Source organism: Boleophthalmus pectinirostris, unplaced genomic scaffold, assembly GCF_026225935.1.
Source record: "Boleophthalmus pectinirostris isolate CB_2022bp ecotype Guang Dong unplaced genomic scaffold, ASM2622593v1 HiC_scaffold_22, whole genome shotgun sequence".
NCBI classification, from domain to species: Eukaryota; Metazoa; Chordata; class Actinopteri; order Gobiiformes; family Gobiidae; genus Boleophthalmus; species Boleophthalmus pectinirostris.
The window spans coordinates 16,736,559-16,756,993 of NW_026571190.1; the positions used below are offsets into that span (position 1 = coordinate 16,736,559).

General features: G+C 37.8%; 1 protein-coding gene across 8 annotated transcripts in view; it reads right to left on the reverse strand.

Moving 5' to 3' along the window:
- The window catches only part of rptor (regulatory associated protein of MTOR, complex 1), a 199,497-nt gene that overhangs the window by 105,897 nt on the left and 73,165 nt on the right, over positions 1–20,435 (reverse strand). For all 8 annotated transcript variants that reach the window (XM_055157939.1, XM_020939830.2, XM_055157943.1 and 5 more), the window contains exon 8: positions 1,171–1,230. In XM_055157939.1, coding sequence (XP_055013914.1) covers positions 1,171–1,230 — 60 coding nt within the window. The remainder of the gene's footprint in view (positions 1–1,170; positions 1,231–20,435) is intronic.

Genomic DNA, 20,435 nt, shown 5'->3' on the forward strand with positions numbered 1-20,435 from the left:
GCTAGCTCTGGTGAATTCCTTTTTACCATTTTGAGTCAAAGAATACTTCTATTTGCTACAACTATTTAATTGTTGTCACTCCAACTCTGTGGAAAGTTAAAGGCACTGTACTAATTGATTTTTACTGTCTTAAAAATGTGATAACCAGAACTAGTTAATTTTAAATGGTTTGCAGTAAACCAAACGTATTATTCACTTACCGAATGCATTCCAAATATACTACTTATTTATCACAACGAGATAAGAGCTTTTCAAAACTTTAAAGGTGCACGGTGTAACTTTTCTGGTGGAGGGTCTGTCAAATACTTTTCTCCACGGAGATCCTATTGCTTTGTCAGAAATGTTTCACAATGTGGCTTTAAACCTCTATTACCAAGGAGACCAAACCAGGTAAAGTTACTGGTCAGATCTGTGGAACTCCACTCACAGTCAGAATGCTTTCTGTTGTTGAGCATTTTAGAGCAATAAAGCCACCTGTAATTTAATAAATGTAAGGTAGATCTGTTTAATGTTAGAATGTTTGAAGCAGAGCTATGACACATCCATAGGAAAAAGAAAGTGATGGACCCAAACCGAAATGTTACATAATGCACCATTAAAGTTTTCCCATTTCATAACTACAATGTTAATGCCACACTTCCTGATTCTCAGGACCTTAAGAACTCCGTATACAATATATTTGTACTGGGGCAAGATAAATTGAGCTCAAATATATGGAAAAAAAATCTGCTAGCCACTTAATATGAATGTCATTTTACCCTTGCTCACATTTAAGGAGAGGAAAATGAAAGCTACCCATCACAGTCCAGTCACTGCAGCTGAAACCCAAACTTTGGCTACAGCATCCAAGCCCAGCTCCAATATCAATCTCAAAGTCTGTGCCCGAGAGCGAGAGATGTTCTGCACGGCAACGCTGGGCACCTGGAGGTTTTATTGAAGAAATGTGCGCCCCTAAATCTGCCAAACTACCGGCGCTTTGGCTGTGTGGGGAAAACAAAGCCGGAGAATTATACCTGCAGGATGGAAAAAACGAGTGAACTAAGTAAGGAGGGCTGGCAATAAGAAGTGGGGAGATGGGAGAGGCAGAAGGGAGCAGAGTCTCTAAAGGGCTACTATTTCAGATGGGAGTTGGCTGTATGATTTTCATATGTTGTTGTAGGTGGCACTTACTTCTCAATAAGGTCTAACGTCACCCCTGGCACCAGCTTGGCACTCTTCTGCATACAAAACCTGTGTAAAAAGAAGAGAACAAAATGAATAAAATCTAGATAAAAAAACTTTTGAGGAAGGGTTGTTAAATTTCCTATATAAGCCTTAATCTGCTTTATGAGTTTAAGGAACAAGTAAAGTTGAGAGTGGGATACGGTTACCCAACAGCATTGTGAAAATGGAGCACAAGACATAAGACACTGAATACAGATAAACGTTCTGCAGTTCTAAAACAATAGTGCCATGCCCATGTTATGTTGTGTCATAGGGCAAGACACTATGATGCTCATGTTACAGTGCATGGCTGGCTGGGACTGGGAGGGCACCTGGTGTAAATACAAATAAAATTCCAGCTGTATACTATTCACAAGGTAATTGGTTTGCCTGGAATGTCCCACAGTATGGTGCTTAACTCATCTATGCAAGCAGGCTAAGTCAGATTTGAAAGAGGCAATCAAGCTCACAGTAACAAACACAAAACATACACACATAACGCCATATTGCAGAACATTTCAGGCAAAACAATAAGCAATAACATTTCACGGGAGATAACCTAATACTTAAAACATGTTCTAAATGAATTACAATGTCTCACTATAAAACTTCAGATAAAATTTGTGGGATTTATGACTAGAATATACTAAAGATTGCATATCTTTAACATTTTAACCACTTGCAATCTACATAGATCGGTCATAGTCATTACAGAACCAGGCACTGCTGTACTGCTCCATGTGATGTATTCTAATCCAATGTTATTATTATGAGTGAGAAGTTTATTGCAGTAGGAATAAATAAAGCACTCAACAGTGATACGAGCTGGAAGCAAAACAAGAAGATGCTTCGAGAGTCGACAAAGCTGTAAAAATATTTGGCTGGTGCTGGGCGCGTTTTACGACCTGCGAGACAATCAGACAGAGGTGAAAAATGAGAGGTTAGGCCATTAGCGGCACTGAGTACTTTGATGAGTGAGTTTTGGCTCCGATACAGGCAGAGGATGTGGAGGGGGCACAGTCATATTTTCTACTGTCTGCAGTGAAGGAGGAGTGGGCTGTTTACAATGTACAGACAGCTCTGACAGGAACAGACGTAACTCAGGTCGGTTTGACAGATGTGGGGCTGAAAACTGTACAGGGAAAGAATGCACAAAATGTAACTTAATATGCAGAGGTGAGATGGACGATGCTTGATGTTCAATTAAGACAGCCAATAATTCTTCCAGTTTAACCTAGACTAGACCAAAACAATAATGATATTTAACAACACAGGAGCTTAAAATTTAGTAAATCACTAATTAAATAAACTAAACTAGGATAATGCTAAAACTAATTTTTTTGTTGCCAAAATAAACAAATCTTAAAGGAACCATATTACGCTATTTTCTGATCTATGCTCTATTAATTTGTCATCACAAATATAACTAGAGTTGTGTTTTGTTTCATTCACACATGTTTAACATACAAATCCTGCATATTTAGGCTGAGTTCTCCTCTCAAACAGAAGGCACTCTGTTCCACCTTGTGATGTCATTTGGTAATACAGGAAGTGCTCCACTGTGTTTTTAAATTCCACACACCCTTCACTAGAATCATCTCTATTGTGCAAAATGTAATGGCACGATAACAGCATTATAACATGGCTTAGTTAACAAGAGTCAATTTTGCGTAATAAAGGGCAATTAATCATTCAAATAAATATATTTTTGTGGGGGCTTTTATGATGGAAACCATTATATCCATTATTCAAAAACCTGTGGTTATCTGTAATTTTGACCATTTGAACCTAGAAAATAATTGGATTGATTTTTGTTTTTGTTTCAAAATACTTTCATGTACCAGTCTTCTCACCTCTGTGCAATATTTTTGTGGAACATTTTAAGAAGCAGAGGACCTGGAGATTTTCAGCAATTTTCATTGTGCAGCTCCCATTTGCATTTGGGACTATTCAATGTCGAGGTGTTTTTCATTTTTGACAGTAGCACAGCATTGCACCAAAATAATTAAAAGCTAAATACAGCTAAATGTCTATGTAGTGGTTGAATATACAATAATAAAAAGTAAAGTGCAAAAAATAATACATTTTTAAGCAGAGAAATGTAGAACAGCCCCATGGTACAACTATACAGTATGTAATAATACAGAACATAAATGCTACATATTTAAATGTGCACCATGTAACTTTTTGTGTCTCCATGAACATGCCATTGCTTTATCCGGACTATTCCACCATATGGCATTAATAAGCAGGCCAATTTACAGGTCTGATCTGTGGAGAGGATATCCCACTCACAGTAAGAATCCATCAAGACAGACAAGTTTAATGCCCTACCGCGGAACATCCATAATTCTAGACATAAATCTGCATATTACCATAAAAGCGGTATAGAAACATTAGCAGTGATATTGTAGTGAGAATATTATAGAGGACTCTAGAGGGCCAGAACTGCACCTCCTCACTCATAAAGTAATAGAAAAGTGACTTATAACTTCAATAGAGAGAGAAGAGTGGAGACAGAATGCAAGTTTATTTGTTACCTGTCCATGGGGATTATCCAAACACTAACTAAAGAGCTTTCAATGCCTCCTACAAAACACTATTATTTTTCACATAGACATTTAAATACCTACTTATGAAACAGAAGAGTGCAAAGGCATAAAGTCTGACGAAAAAAAATCACTGCATATAATATAAGATTAAGTATTTTTTCATATTAGAAGATACTTGCTGTTACAATAAATACCAGCTCAAACTTGGATACAAAGGTGTCTACAGAATGGCATTGAATTATCAGACAGTACTTACGTGACTTTGTGAACTTGCTGTGAATGCCTTATTCAATACAATGTGAATGAAAAGCCTGAACTCTCAAAGTATGACCTCCACACAATGGTAAACTAAGACTGACTATAAAGTTGTCAACATACTGAAGCTGAAGCAAGAAGTAGAAGTCTATGAAGGAATATAGAAAGTATGTTTAGGTTTAGTTCCAACTCAATACAGCAATTATGAGTTCCTCTTATTTCCATTGTGGGGTTCAACACTATCCTCTTAGTCACAGGGCACCGGAAAAGCTATTCATGTGCCAAGACAGACTCAGGGGCCCTTTTAAAAAAGACATTATGCTTTTTTCAGCTATTTAGCGCCAACTAACTGCATTTAACTACATACTTATATTATGATTTACTGTTTTGTAATATTTTGCAGAACTGATAGGCCCCACCTCTTCATAGCACATTTCACCATATTAATAAATTTTTTTGGCCTCTTTATTGTTGAAAAATTGCTAAGTTACACTTCTGAACCCAACATGTTAAACACAGATTTTTTTTTTTTTAATGAACGCAAATTTTTTTTGTTCCAGCTACGGTTTTGTTGCTTTTTTAGTTGAAGGAAACTCGTTTATGCGACGCATTTGACATTTTCACTGTTTTGATGATTAAAATGTTTCATATTCACTTTGCAGAAGAAGTGTTTTAACAAAGATTTTTATAATCACAGTCATAAATTAGCCTTTATTTTTTAGTGAATCGTATCAAATCAATTTGAAATATATCGTATTGAATCGAAAGTGCACTGTATCGAGATATGTATCGTATTGTAGCCTATGTATCGAGTAGCCTATGTATGTATTGTATCGGCAACTTCTCAATGATACTCAGCCCTAGTGGGCGGAGATATGGGGTAGGTGAAAACAGAAATTTTCTGGGTGCTCAAACCTCAGATGCAGGACAATACAAGATAACTAATACATGAATCAATCAAAACACACCCTTGAGCAAGCTAATGATGGAAGGGAATAAGGGGATACTACAGTAATAATTAAATAATAATTAAAAGCTTATAAAGTATGTCCCCTTTAAAGAAGAACTGAATGCAAGCAACTCTCTAAATGATGGGAAAAGTAATCATGGACTTGAGTCTCACATGCTAAAAGAGCTGCGTGATTATACTTTTTTGATTCTCTGCAACAGTCAATCCCACTATGGATGGAAACGTGATTCCAAAAAGGGATAATGTCCTCACAGGAACAGGGATGTAAACTATAGCTGCGACTCAGATCTTCTTTTGTGCTAAAGAATAATGAGATCCAACATGGCAGCACAGTGACTTATAGAGCCTCTTTAAAGAACAGCACAGCCCACAAAGAACCCAAAAGTTTAAACAGAAAAACCGGTAATCAGCAAACTCGTCACAGCTGTCTTTATGAGAAAGCCACACTCTCTGGTGCTCATTCACACTAAAGCCTTAGATGTTCCTTCGAGTTCGCTGGCTTCGTTTGAAAAGTATTTGAAGTACACATTAAAGATGCAGTATGCAGTATTCCCACATCAGCCCCTTGCAATGAAGAGAACAGGCTGTACATCTCTTAAGCAGAGTCAGAATTCATTGCTGCAGCATCAAATGCATTGTATAGTATCACTAGTATTGTTTTCAGATTTGCTTTGAGGATTGCCACGTTTTGCACAATGTTGTCTTTTTAATTTGTCTGCATGATAATAATAAATATATACTATGAAAATAAGAACACGTTTATGTATTTATAGAGAAAAAGACAACAAATTTGTATCACAATTAGAAATTTATAAGAGAAACATTTTAGTGATTTGATATCTGGAAAAGATGTTTGTTGTTGTTTATCACTGTAAAATTGACTTTCTGGTTTCATCATTTGTCCCTGAGTTTAGAAGCAGGTCAAGTGCATGTCTAGACACTGCATTGTTGACTTGATCTTCTAAGATGGATACAAATTTGATTTGTTTGTGTCAGATATCATTAACTTGATATTTTTTGATGATAATGTTTGTTATGGTTTATTTGAAAAAAGAAAAACAACTGTAAACCCACTGAAGAGCTACAACTGTGAAGTGAAAATTAAGTGCAAAAAGAAGACAACAGATGGGCCAAAGTAAACAAGAGAGAGAGAGAGAGAGTGAGAGAAACAGCGGGAAGTTGCATCAGGACCTCAGCCATCGCCCAAACCCCACTGCAGTCTCCTCCCTATGGTGAAGAAGAAAGCTCAGAGGGGGGGCGATCGGACCACCACAGACACTAAAGAACAGATCTGCACCATTTAAACCCATGATGTGGTCGTGTAGAGGCTGGGTGCACCAAGCTGCTCTAAACACAAGAGAGAAAACAGCATGAGGACAGGAGCTGAATCAGTCAGGGCTCATAAACACAACTCCACGGCTCAGTTTGAGACAAATCATTTAACAATTACTAATCAACAACAAAGTGGCAGAGTTTGTAGTGAGGTTACAAGGTTTAGCACTGACTTGATAATCTACGCAAAACATTAGCCATTTGAAATAAGGAGTGTCAATATTGGCTGTTGTTGCACTTAGTTAGTTCAATTCAATCCATTCCAAAATTGTTCCAAGTTTCAGTCCATCCCAACTCAACTACTAGGATTCTTGATTGTTGCACAGCTGATATGAATATTTTGTGTTACTGACTATATTTAAGGTCCTATTTTACACAACTTTTACTCTTCAAGTTATGTTAGAATGCTGTTACCTCCTCAAAAACATACCTGGGGTTGTGTTTTGTTTCATTCATTCATGTTTGAGAAACTCTTTAATATTAGCCTGTCTTCATCTCGAATGCTCAAAATGCTCTGTTCCACCTTATGATGCCATGTATATAGTGGTAGTTTTTTAAGTTAACAGCTACTTTTTATCTCTAAAATTATCCAAATGATTCTAGTGAAGGTGTATGGAGTTTAAATGCACAGTGGAGTGCTTCCTGTATTATTACCACATGACATCACAAGGTGGAACAAATTTTTTCAGTTTGAGAGAAAAAAAGCAGGATATGTGTGAATGAAATAAAACACAATCCCAGGTGTATTTTTGATGAGGAAACAAGATTATAGCATAGATCTGCAAACAGTGTAATCTGAAGTGGGAAGAATACATTTGCCACACAAATTACCCTCAGACAGCACTCAAAAAGCCCTAAAATTACTTATTGATGCAAAACATTTTCTACATTTTTACACATATCCAATAACGATGGCTGTACAGGCTTACAGCTTTGTCTACCACCGGAAAACCTTGCTTGCCCACAGAAGTACACAGGAAAAACAGGTCAGAGACAAAGGAAATTGAAGGATTATTACGAGCATGCAGGAGGTGGACAAAATTTAATTGGATCAGTGAATAAGAGCGATAAAGAACGAGACACAGGGGCACAAGTGGACATGTGCACATTAGGAGAGGAGAAATTAAGTGGAGAGAGTGCGTTGCTCCTGGGATGGGAAGAGGAGAGGGAGGGACCAGGGCTCAGGGTCCCAATGGGTCCAGTGTCTCCACTGCTCATTACTACTTCAATCATACTCTATACTCCCAAGAGGGCAGTTCTGTCAGTCATGCACGGTCCCAAATCTAATCTGAAGAGCTGCAAACCCAACCGACACAGATCGCACTGAAAGTTGGATTGAACTTTATTATTGGTCGAAATTTGCAATGAAACAAACACAGAGGCAGATATTTTGTTTGGTCCAACCAGCAACCAAAATACGCATAACCAATATATGCATAGAACTTTAGTGTAACACTCTACTTTCTAAAAGGGTACTACAAATGTGAATGCACTGCTCCCTTATGCTGTCTGTAGTAAAACAAGGTTGTAGATGAGTTTGTACTAAATTCAAATTTGGTGAAAATAACTTTATAAAACATCAGTTTCTTTAGATTTTAAACTTCCTGTATCATTATTATTATCTCTACACTATGCACGCTTTGCACCAATGCCAAAACACATGGTGTATTTCCATGGTAACGGTAATTTTTTGACATTTAATCCAGAGTTCCATTCATTGGTTTCAACTTTCTTTTTTACCATACAAAATGTATCATGTGTGTTTAGTTACGGCAACAGTCAAACATAGTCATCATTCCAAAACCCACAGACAACTTTAATAGTTCTACACTGAATATCATATATAGTGTGTACAGAGGTTTACATACTTTGACAGTAAAATATGTAGGCAAAATATTCATAATTTCAAATACAGTGTAATTCAAATCACTCAGTTGAGGTCATACTGCCCAGCAACAAGAAGTGATTAGGAGTAACAATTTATGCCCTGCATTTGAATGCAGTAATTACTGCACCAATCATAGAAATTACAGTCATTGCATTTACCATAAGGGCCAACACAATAATGGGAAGCCAAATTAGCACTAATTAGTTCTTATATTTCAAGTCAAATGTGATACAGTTAAACCACAAATAACTTCTGTGGAAGAAACTATAAGGTATTAAGTTGGAAAGACATAGAGTGTGTCCTGCCAAAAATGTCTAAAATTGAGAACGGGGCATTATTTAGAGTTTAGGTTTGATCACGAGTTATGCAGTTAGAATGTTTTCTATGCTATTAAGGGGTAATTAGCTATCTAAAGTACATTTTCTCTTCTTCTGTACGTCAACTTCTTGGGTTAAAGAAAAACACTGGCTCACTATGTGATGATCTAATCAAAATGACCTATCATCATAGGAATTAGATCACAATCCAATTTTTTAAGACATATCACTCAAGACAAGAGACACCACAAAGACATCTGCCATAAGTAAATAAGCATGTTAAAACTTGACAAAAAGTTGAAGAACAGACATGCGGTAATATTGAAGTGAGGCATTTCAAAACTGCAGTGATTAAATGTGCCATACTTAAGTTTTCCCATCTTAAGAACTAGTTAATTTTTAGGTTTGTAGTGGTTCAAACGTTTTTCTCACTTACTTTAGGATTCAGAGCATCCTAATCATTCACCACAATGAGTTTGTAAGTGCTTTTCACAACTTTCACAAATGGAGTGCCATTATGGTAAAGGTAACAACTAGCACAATTTATAATTGATAGACAGTGGACTTACTAGGAATTCTTTACTAGGGCAAGATGAATTTTGCTCAAATACATGAAAAAGTGTGCCCAGGCCCTTCTAGAAGTCATTTGAACAGTGGTTCATGTCTGTATAATTGTCTGTATAATTGTCAATCTGTATAATTTCTTTATAAGTTTGTTGAGCTGAACAGACAGATCTGCCTGTCAGTTTATTAAGACATTGAAAGTGTTGGAGCCTGAAGCATTCCTTCTGTGAAGAAAATAAATAAATAAAGGTTTCAAAGCAGCATTTTCATTTCACTAACATAAAGTATATAACTCTCAAAGATCTAATGAGCATACACACTTTGACTTGCAGTGAAGAAGGCAAACTACGAAATATTTGAGTTTTTAATCTTACTTATGAAGTCCTCATACATTACATAAGATTGTTGCAGTGAGGATTTCAGTGCCACAACAGATTTTAAATGATGATATATTATGATTAATGGCATTATTTTAATATTAATAAGAGACAAATACACAGTTGCAGAGAGGCCAGTCAAAGCAGCAGGGAAATATACCTCATTACAACACTCAGTTCCAATTAAATTCAAAAAGTGTGGTCGATTATGCTAATTAACACATATTTCCTGAACATGTTGACCTTGCCTACAGCTTGTTGCAGGTAATATTAAGCAGATCTGATATCATATTGACTGCGCATATCAGGCAAGTTCATATTTTCTGTCCTGGACAGACCACAGCTTGTGATATGCAAGCTACTAGCAAACAAAATCCAATAAGTGGCTTAACGGGCCCATATTACGGTATTTTCTAATATGTTATAAAGTTGTTTCTTCATCATAAACATACTTGGAGTTGCATTTTGTTTCATTCACACATGTTTAACACACAACCCTGCATATTTAGGCTGAATTCTTCTCTCAAATAGAAAACACTCTGTTCCACCTCCTGAGGTCATGTAGCAATAAAGGAAGTGCTCTGCTCTGTTTTTAAACTCCATACATCTTTCATTATTTGGATCATTTCAGTCTTGGAATTGCCTATCTATGCTAAATGGAAGATTAGATAAGGTAGCTTGTTAACGAGTGAAACAGAGAATTTTAAGCTATGGAGATGTGGACAGATTAATAAAGTGTTACTCAAGCGTGTGAATGAAACAAAACACAACTCCAGCTGTGTTACTGATGAGGTAAGAATCTTATAACATAATTTAAAGCTTACAAGTCAATGTTGCATAATATAGGACCTTTAAAACAAGTTGAAGTAGTTCATGCTAAATAGATGTGTAGACTGTGTGTAGACTTTATCATTCAGAAAGTTTGATTTCGAAAAGGTGGTCACACACAAGAGGAGTGGTGATCTATGAGACAGTGAGACAGAAAGTTAATAATGGAGTTCACAGTCATTTGGTTATGATGTCAATCATGAAGAATATTGTAAAATCATGGTGTTCCCTCTCACAATAATTGTAACGCTACTAGAGAGATCACCATTCCTTGGGCTTGCCATATTGTTCATATAACCCCGCAAGCAAGATGAATTCCTACAATTGTCCACAAAGGCACAAGAATCCATCTGGCACTTCTCTCTCAACTGGATTTAAAATGCCAATATTACAATATTTTTTGGTGTATGTTACACTGTTGTTTCCTCAAAAAAAAACATACCCAGAGTTGTGTTTTGTTTCATTTACACATGTTTAACACATAAACCCTGTATATTAAGGCTGAGTTATTTTCTCAAACAGAAAGCACTCAAAAGGTGAAAGGTACGGGTCAACTTGAAAACTACTGCTTCGTGACATCACAAGGTGGAACAGACCTTTTTGATCTTTGGAGATGTAGACAGACTAATAATGCAGGATTACTTTAACAGGTATGAATGAAACAAAACACAACTCCATGTTTTCCATTTTGTGTAATAAAGGACCTTAAACAAAAGTTTGATTTCGAAACGTGTTCTGCTGTTGTGACGCTTCAAATATTCATCATGTTCAACCTTTTCCCGATGACTAGCAAGAGCCTGTGTAGTACTCAGTGCTTACACATATCAATCTGTCTTTAACCTGGTTACAGTCAAGATGGTTGTTATGTCTTGATCGTGCCACAACATCAGTAACATTAAGGTGGTCATATTCTCAATTTTGTGTGTTTGATGTAACTTTTGCCAAATGTTTAACTCGTGTGTAGAGTGTTGCAGGGACAGACTGTGAGATGATGTCACCATGCAATGATCCTGGAGCGACTTCAGCAATGAATAATCCAACAACTGTTCTGACTTTGTGACAGGAGCCAGATTTGTACTGCAACATGAGGCCATTTTGTGAGTCAGCTGCACCACCAGTCACATTCAGATCATTTGGAGAAGATCGGACACACCTGACGGTTTACACATCAACAAGTCATTCAATGTGTCAACAGACATTTGACTGGTCCATTTCTATAAATTAACACATTACACATTATGGTCACAATTGATTTATTCTCCACCTCTGTAATTAACAACAAGGTAGCAGAGGTCATCATACACTACTCCTGCATCTTCCCTTAGTCTGTTGTCTTTCAATGTACATAAAAATGTTGGACATGAAATATTAGCAAGCAAGGAACTTCATTTATTTATCCAGGCCAGAAATTACCAAAGTGGGGTCCAGAGGCACTGTTGAGGGCCCCCAAAGGCCATCCACACAACAAGCATAAAAGAAAATTGGTTTTGAAAATAACTTCACATAATTAATTTGCTTCATTTACTACTTTAAATCAGTATTAAGCCCATAAGTAAATACTAAATAAAAGGTCAATGCACACTTATAAAACCATTTAAAGGGTAATGGTTGGAGGTGCTTTAGCACTCCAACCGGATGGATGTGCTTCAAGAAATACAGCTCCTCTCGTGCTAAGAAGAGTTCAGAGGACAGTTCCTGCACCTTCCTGGACAGTTTCTCATTTTCTTTGTTGGTTACATCTCCACCAACATCAATACAGGTGGTTTGAGTGTCCATTACAGGTGCTTGAAATTTTTCTTTGAGCTTCTTATGGACTTTACTTTTTTTTTTTACCCAGCTCTTGTTTGAGCTGGACATTGTCTCTCATTGTCTCTCTCTGTATTGTTGTAGAGATATCTTATGTCCTCCTCTAGCATGGCTTTCCAGCTCTTTCTCTTTCTTCAGAAGAGTAGCTATGAGCTCCTTCAACTCCAAGCTTTTTTTGGTGTTTTGGTAGTGACTTTTTTGAGTTGGCAAGCTCCAAGACACTCTTGTACTGTGGAATTATACAGGAACCGGATCTCCTTATGTGCTTTGATTTGGTCTTGTAACTGCTTGTCCTTCTTCTGAAGAGTATTAGTGAGTTTTTGCAACTCCAAGTCATTTTGTTTGCCAGTCCTCTCCTGAGTCTTAAGCTTGCGGTCCAAAGAATTGCTTACTTGGACCTGATTTGCCACTCCAACGCTTCGCATGGTGCACTGACCGGAGTGCTGTCCGTCAGGGGTGGAAGTTCCTGGACCAGACTTCTTTCCTCAGGGTTTGAGGAGTCGTGGATGATCACCAGTTGGGTCTCATGTGGCTCATGAATGCCCTCGGTTGGTGTGGGGCAGAGCAGGGCCTCCAGGTTGGAGTCTTCATCGTAGAGGTGGGCGTCATCCTCTGATGTACAGAGGTACCAGGGTTTTGTTGAGAAAGTAGTCGAGCTAGCCATGTATGTGCACATGTTCACCAGCGTATTGAGATGTTATGAGCCAACACTTCTCTTGAATGCACTCAGAACATGAGTGCATTTTACATACAGAATGTGATATCTCCATGGTGATCAAGAAATTTTTCCATAAGTTTACAGAATGATGAAAAATTGACACTGTTAGAAATTAACTATTGAACTAACTATTAATAAAACATTGCTATTATATTATTGATTTATTTTAAATAAATCTCACATCAAACACTAAAAATGCATCACTAAGGAGACATATTGCTAATGTTTCTATCTATTCTATTTGTAATTTTTCAGTTGCTACTTCATTTTGACATGTGCTTGGTTTAGTATTTCCGTATTTTCACATGCACATAATATTTAGAAATTAAGGAGAAAGTTACCCTCTAGTCTAGTCTAGTCAAAGTGGGGTGCAGGGCTTTAAATCAGTATTAAGCCCATAGACATAATGATATGTGCTGTTAACATGAACATTTGTGAGTAAAACATTACATATTGTTTTGAATTGTGTATACATTGTATCATCATGTATTGCAGGTACCTAATATTTTAAACACTAGAGTCATTTTCATTTCTTCTCCATAATTGGCTTGACCCTGACCTATCCTATATATCAATTAAATTTTTTATATTATCGACCCAAAAGAAATCTCAAATGCAAGCAAGAAACACCCCCCTTAGCCATCAAATTTGGGAAATACACTGAAAACATACCGTGTTGTGGATTGTGGTGTGGATGATCTGCTTTCCCTTACTAAAAGATCAAATGCTATTTGATCTGTTTCTGTTACCATATTGGTTGGGAACTGACATTTTTTAAGTCTATAGTCCTGCAGGCAAAAGTGTCAAAAGCACAATATTAAGTCATTTCTCTTTTACAAGACAGTTACCAAAACACCAGTAGATGTGTGGAGGTTTTCTGAGGTAATGCTGTTGCGCTCTTAAATCTATAAAGGTTTCTGCAGCAGAGGCATACGGTACCGTTATGTAACCACCTCTGTAGATCTCATAACATCAAGGCTATGGGTGGGGGGATAGGAGCGTCTCAACACCTCAACATGGAATATATACTTTGAATTCAAGTAGTGTGTGGATCTTAATGAGCAAATACAAAGTAGTATTAGAAGACTAGCAATAATATAATACATCTTTGGTGCATGCAAGTGTCAAGGATGTGAGGAGGATAAATTAGGAATGATTCAAACCTTGAATGTTGATTTTCTAACTGATATTTGTGGGCTTGCAATTTGCCATGCACATATTGAGAGAGATCCGAGGTCAGCTGCATATTTGAACACGCTAGCGGATTGGTATTTAATGTTTATGGTGTGAGAATGTGGATTGTTATGCATACACAAAGTCCAGTGGCAGAGTTAGTATGAGAACCTTTCTGTAGCAATATTGAATAGAAGAGATGTGAGTTTTGTATTCCATTAAAAGTCAATGCCAAGGCCTCCTGAATAAAAGAGAGGTTTCTTATGGCAAGGAAAAATAATAGAATGGAAAATATCTATATTTACATAATACACAACAGCAAAGCAATAAAAAAAGATTCTATAAAGGTGATGGAAAAAATTTAGTAACAGCAGTACACACTAGTTGAGGAGACCATCTTCAGTGCGTTGCCACTGTAAGTAATGTCCCGGCCATGTCTCTCGGTAATGTCACAATAAATACTATATCGACTTATCGTTCAATACATGATGGCTAGAACAACATTTGGAAGTCAATATTTATTGTGGGTACTTTTTCTTTGCAGTAGTGGGAAATATTTGTGTATTATGATAAGATTTGAGCTGAAGAAGGTTGAATTATGAACTTCTCTGACTCATTATAGGTACAAACTAATTACTTAGGAGCTACAATAAATAATGGTTTGTTTTCAGTATTGTCTATATTTTAATAAGCATTCAGCACTTCAGATTTTGTTATCATCACAGGCCTATAGTAATGTCAATAAATGTGACAATTTGACAGTGAATTTAGGGCTATCACTTTTTCCTTTCGCATATACATCCTGAAGAACTGTATTCTTATCATTTCACCTGTAAACGGACAGAATATAGGGAGAAATCTGTCAAATGATTTACATTCTCAACCACCACTATAGTTTGACTTCACTTTTTACACATTATACAATATGATGTTAATTAGAATGAGCAATTTACAGTATGAGAGAATATCCAATACAAATCCACAAACATTGAAATACTGTCCTTTCAACTGACACGCCTTTGTAATTGAGTTATTCCGTCACATTTTTAATCTATTGTCAAAAAATTTTTTCACTTTAGTGTGTGCTGACAGAAGACATGGTACATTGTGACATTTGCTTCATGTGATTAGGCCCAGAGGATTTTGTTAAGCTCTGCTGTTGTGATTTTGGAATCTAGACAACAAAGTTGATTTATATGATGAACAAAGAGAAAACATCTGCTAGTTATATTCAAAGCTGTCATGTGAAACTAAGCAATAGACAGACCAATCAAAAAATCGGAACCATTAAGGGCATCAGGAATAAAAACTACCATTGCTGTATCACTTTATTTCCTGGTGTCTGTCCTTCCTGCACTGTCCCTCTATATCTGTGGTCCATTCCTGCTGCCTCTGCCTCCTGCTCCTCTCCTCACCTCATCATCCCGGCCCATTCGTCTCCACAGTGGGGAAATCCCTTGAAGATGGCGCTCCATCAGTAATGATTTTCTGCTCAGCTGCGCAATGAAAGGTACACATGCCTCCCTCTCCCCAGCCACTTCCTGCTTCCCCTCTGTAAACCCCATCATGCAGCCCTCAATGCATCTTATTAAAGTTTTAGTGCTGAGCAGAGCCTGTGCACAAGCCTATCTGTACGTGTCTAGCACCACACCAGTGCGGACTCATTTTTTTCTCATTGCTATTACCCTGGGGCTATGTGAAATTAAGAAGAAACCAGTGTTGCAATCTTTGTATTTAGAAAATAATAGGCGTACAACAGGGACAGAGGAGGAAAATTGCGCTTTTGCATTGCTGTCTAAATTCACGAAGAGAGCGGAGGAGAGATAGACCAAATAACCCATGTTTATTGTAAGAATTGGTTAGAGATGGTTCAACAATTTGGGGAAAAAATATGTGAATGTGGATTTTTCTCGTAAGCATTGTGATCGCGATTAGATTAGCAATTTATGTTTTCATAAGATTGCACTGTTTTTGCTGCTGATAACCTGGACCTGATTAAAGTGTTTTGTTTTCTGTGTGTTTTTATACTGAAATTAAAAATAAATTCTGATTTGGAGTGTGATTTGCTCTAAGTTTTCATTTTAAGCACATCCAGAAGAAGTGACAAAAGACCTAAATATGAACTCACAAACTAATGTAGGAACATATGTCTCGATATAGCAGTTTTTATGCAGAATAAGAGGCTATTTTGTTGTTAGTGGATGCAATTATGGTTGATAAATTATTGCAGTGATTGCCATTTGCCATTTGCATCCATTCTAATCATGATTAATCTTGCACCTAAAGTCTAAATGCAGGAGGAGGGAGAGTGAAACCACAGCTGTCATGTTGCCAAAAGAATTGGTGGGAGAGGTCGAGCATTGTTCTCAATCAGATTGTTATTCTGTACCAAAACCTGCCAAGGACTGGAAACCCTATTCGTGGAGTTAATGATGATCCGGGAGCCCCCTGCTCTGCCTGCACCGGTCCTTCTGCTAAAAGTCACCTCAGGCTTCAGTGCGCATGGCAACAGGTCGAGAATAATGAGAGGAGTGGAGCAGCAGCCACAGGAAGGCAGAAAGCATTTAATTAAAATTGATTGTTGCCAAGTGGGTATTTCTGGTATTCAAAATCTGTTATATTTTTTGCTTTAGTACAGGGGTACCCGAACTTTTCTCATCGAGCACCACATATCAAAACACAAAGAGAAGGACCAATCGAGAGCCATAGACTGGTGGGATAATGCAGTGAATAATTAAACTGTCAAACTAGGTCAAAATGTGCCACCAGACCTTTATCCATGTTTAGATCCTCAAAATAACTTGCTAAATATTTTATATTGGCATTATCAAGGCAGATTTTCAAAAGCTTGCAGTAAAATGTACTTCTTAAGGTAATATGGCTCAATTCAACATGAAACCCAAGGACAAAAAAAATAAATAAATAAAATTCTGAGGGCTACATTTGGCCCCTGGGCTTTAGTTTTGGAAATACTAAAGCAGGCATGCCCAAAGATGTTGGAGCCAATTTAGCAGAGCATGTGTTTCCTCAAATTCAAATATGCATAGTTGCGTGTGCAAGTGTACATGTGGTGTAAACTGGGACTCAACTTTGAGTAGGAATGGTTAGTGGAAAAAAATTAATAGATTGATTTTACCGATATTTTGCCAATCCAACAGAAACGCATTTAAATGCATCTTTAAATGTATTAGTTGAGGTTTAAGTATCAGACAAATAAGAAAGGACTTAAAAATCACCCACTCTTGCACAATTTATATAACTGGGTATGTATGTATGCTTTTGTTAGTTTTTCATGAAAGCCAAAATGGGACCGTATCCCTTATGTTGGTAGAAGCTTTCTTTTTCTTTTTTTTTCTTACAAGAAAAGTTTGTAACTTGTCAAAAAAATAAATAAAACACTGTTGACTAGAGATGCTGGTTTCAAGACATGCCCTTATCCATCCATCCATCCATTTTCCTCCGCCTATCCAGGGCTGGACTTCTGTCACCCCAGATACTTCCTCCAGCTCCTCTGGGTGGACCCAGAGGCGTTCCCAGGCCAGCAAAGAGACACAGTCCCTCCAGTGTGTCCTGGGTCTTCCCCGGGGCCTCCTCCAGGTGGGATATGCCTGGAACACCTCTCGAGGGAGGCGCCCAGGAGGCATCCGGAACAGATGTCCAAGCCACCTCCACTGGCTCCTCTCGACATGGAGGAGCAGCGGCTCTACTCCAAGCTCCTTCCCTGTGACTGAGCTCCTCACCCTATCTCTAAGGGAGCGCCCAGCCACCCTGCGGAGGAAACTCATTTCAACCGCTGGTATCCACGATCTTGTCCTTTCGGTCATTACCCAGAGCTCATGACCATAGGTGAAGGTAGGAACGTAAATTGAGCGGTAAATTGAGAGCTTTGCCTTTTGGATGGAGCGTGAAATATGCCCTTAGCTTCATAAAAACATCTAACCTTTGATCAGTATTACATTACTGTAAGTTACAGCAGCCTACTTATGATATCTCTTTCACTTTTTCCATTGTAGTCTTAGTTATCTTTGTCAATACATTACTATATAAGACAACATTGCATTATTTCAGTTGCATACAGTTACATCCAGAATGGGGTTGAATGTGGAGGTTATGAAATGACTAATGATGATTTTGAGTGATGGTGTCAGCCAGTACAAATGTCATATGGATTCCAACTAAACGCACACAAAGCAGCCAAATGAAAAACAACCTTACGCCACATTGACAGTCATTTCACTATGTTTATTCCCCCTTAATAACTCCACTATAATTGGTGCTGGTGCATGCAAAAAGGGTCAGCCCCTTGCCCTGAAGCGTAGAATTTATTTTTGAATTTAGGAGGCTGGAGTATTAGGAAATCATTGGTTCAATATTGTCCGGTGGGCTCAGAGATTCGAGTCCAGTGTGAAATGGGCTGTTGAGGAAGCATATCAATATTAATGGCATAACTCAGAGACCTCATTAAGCTGAAGGTCAGAGCAGTGCCAGGATTTAGAGTCACAGAAAGATAAACGCATTTCGGCCATTTTTACAACAGAAAAGAAACATTTGACTGCTGTCCGACCTGTCCTGAGGGGAACTTGTCAATGTAACTTACACTGTTTCAAAGCAGCTCAGACTTACCATAAATCTTTAGATGGAAATATGCTGAATGTTACTATGACCTCAAACCAAAAACATGCCATAACATAATCATATATGACAAGGGGTAATAGGAATAGAAATGAGGATCATTCACCTCAATAAAATATAGATTTGATATGATACAAAATTATGTGAAACTTTAAAGTAACACTACATAACCTGTGATGTTGGACAGCAATGTACTGATGCTGGAGAAAGTTGTCCGACATTTGGATATAAGTAGTAGTAGTAGTAGAAAGTATAACCATTGCCAGTTATTGATTGACTAAATTATATCTTGCAATTATATTTTTTTGTGTACAAGTACAACAAATAATCTCCTTACAAGCCCTCCTCTTGTCCAAATAAGGGTCAGGTTTGTGGAGATGCAAGCTTGCTCACAGTAAGGAACCATGTTTTTCAATGTTTATCAGTGCTTACAAAAAACAAACAAAAAACATTTTATTGGCCCGAGCCAATAACTGGTGAGGGCTATTGTTCTTCACCCACTTCTTCTCTATTATATTTTTTCTTGCAAACAACTGCGATTTTGAGGGCCTAAAGATTGAAGAAAGGTCCCAAACCAAATATGAGACTGACTGGTCCAGTGAAAATTTTGAAATGGTCATTGTGACAATGCCCAAAGTGACACGACTCTACAGTGCAGCCTAGAAGTGGACCCCTGTGGGAGTGAGGACAAGCAAAGTTTGGCGTAGGCAAACGAAATTCAGAACAGTATCCTTGTATGCATTAATTTGGGTCTCCAGCTTTTTGTCTTTCTTCTTGAGAGAAGCTTTGAGTTCTTGCATCTCAAAACCATCTTATTACTGACTTTTCTGGAGTTCGCAAGCTCTTGCTTCAGCTACACATTTTCCTGTACTGTACAGTGGTAAGGTACCGGATCTCTCTTATATGCATTAATCTGGTCTTGCAGTTGCTTGTCTTTCTTCTGGAGAGAATCACTGATTTTTTTCAACTCCACATCTTTTTCTAAGTTTGAGGTCCAAAGAATGATCTGCAAGTTGTCCCTTGCTCGCGCCAACTCTTCATTGAGCACCCTGTCCAGAGTGTCTCCTCCAGGGGTGGAAGATCCTTGACCAGAGGTGAAAGAACCTGGACCAGACTTCTGTCCTCTGTGCTTGAAGGCACCTGGATGTTGAGAGACACCAGATGGGTCACCTGCAGATCTTGACCACTCCGTGTTGATGTGGGGCAGAGCAGAGCCTCCAGGTCGAAACCCTCATCGTAGAGGTGGGAGTTGTCCACTGTAGTATAGAGGTACCAATTTTTTAACTAAAAGTTAAATTTATTAAGTTAAACATGCTAAAGTTATTATCGAACAATTGTAAAACTAGTGTTAGTTATAGTGATCCATATTTTTAAGCGATTCATTCTTCCTCATTGTTAGCAACATCACAATCTTTGTTTTGGTGGTATTGCCAACAGGGAGCACACTGCCTTTCTTAGTCACAGCCGACAACTCAAGACAAAGAGTGGATAGAGAAACTTGTCTACAAAGGGTCTAGGAGGGTCTGGCTACACTTGACAAAACGTGCTTGTTCATAAATGCCACAGTCTGTAACAAAGAAAAAGTGCATAATAGTACAAATTCTTAAAAGGGCATTGTCAAACTTTTATGGTAGAGGGACTGCCATTTGTGTGTGTCCATTGAAATGTTGCTCTGCCTGGAATGTTCCATAGTGTAGCATTGAAATTATATCCACAAGATCAGACGAAGTTCAGATCTGTGGAACGGTAAGAATGCAAGTTTTTCGAGGTATTTATCTTAAAGTTGCATTGTGTAACTTTTATTTTAGGGTTCAGTGACC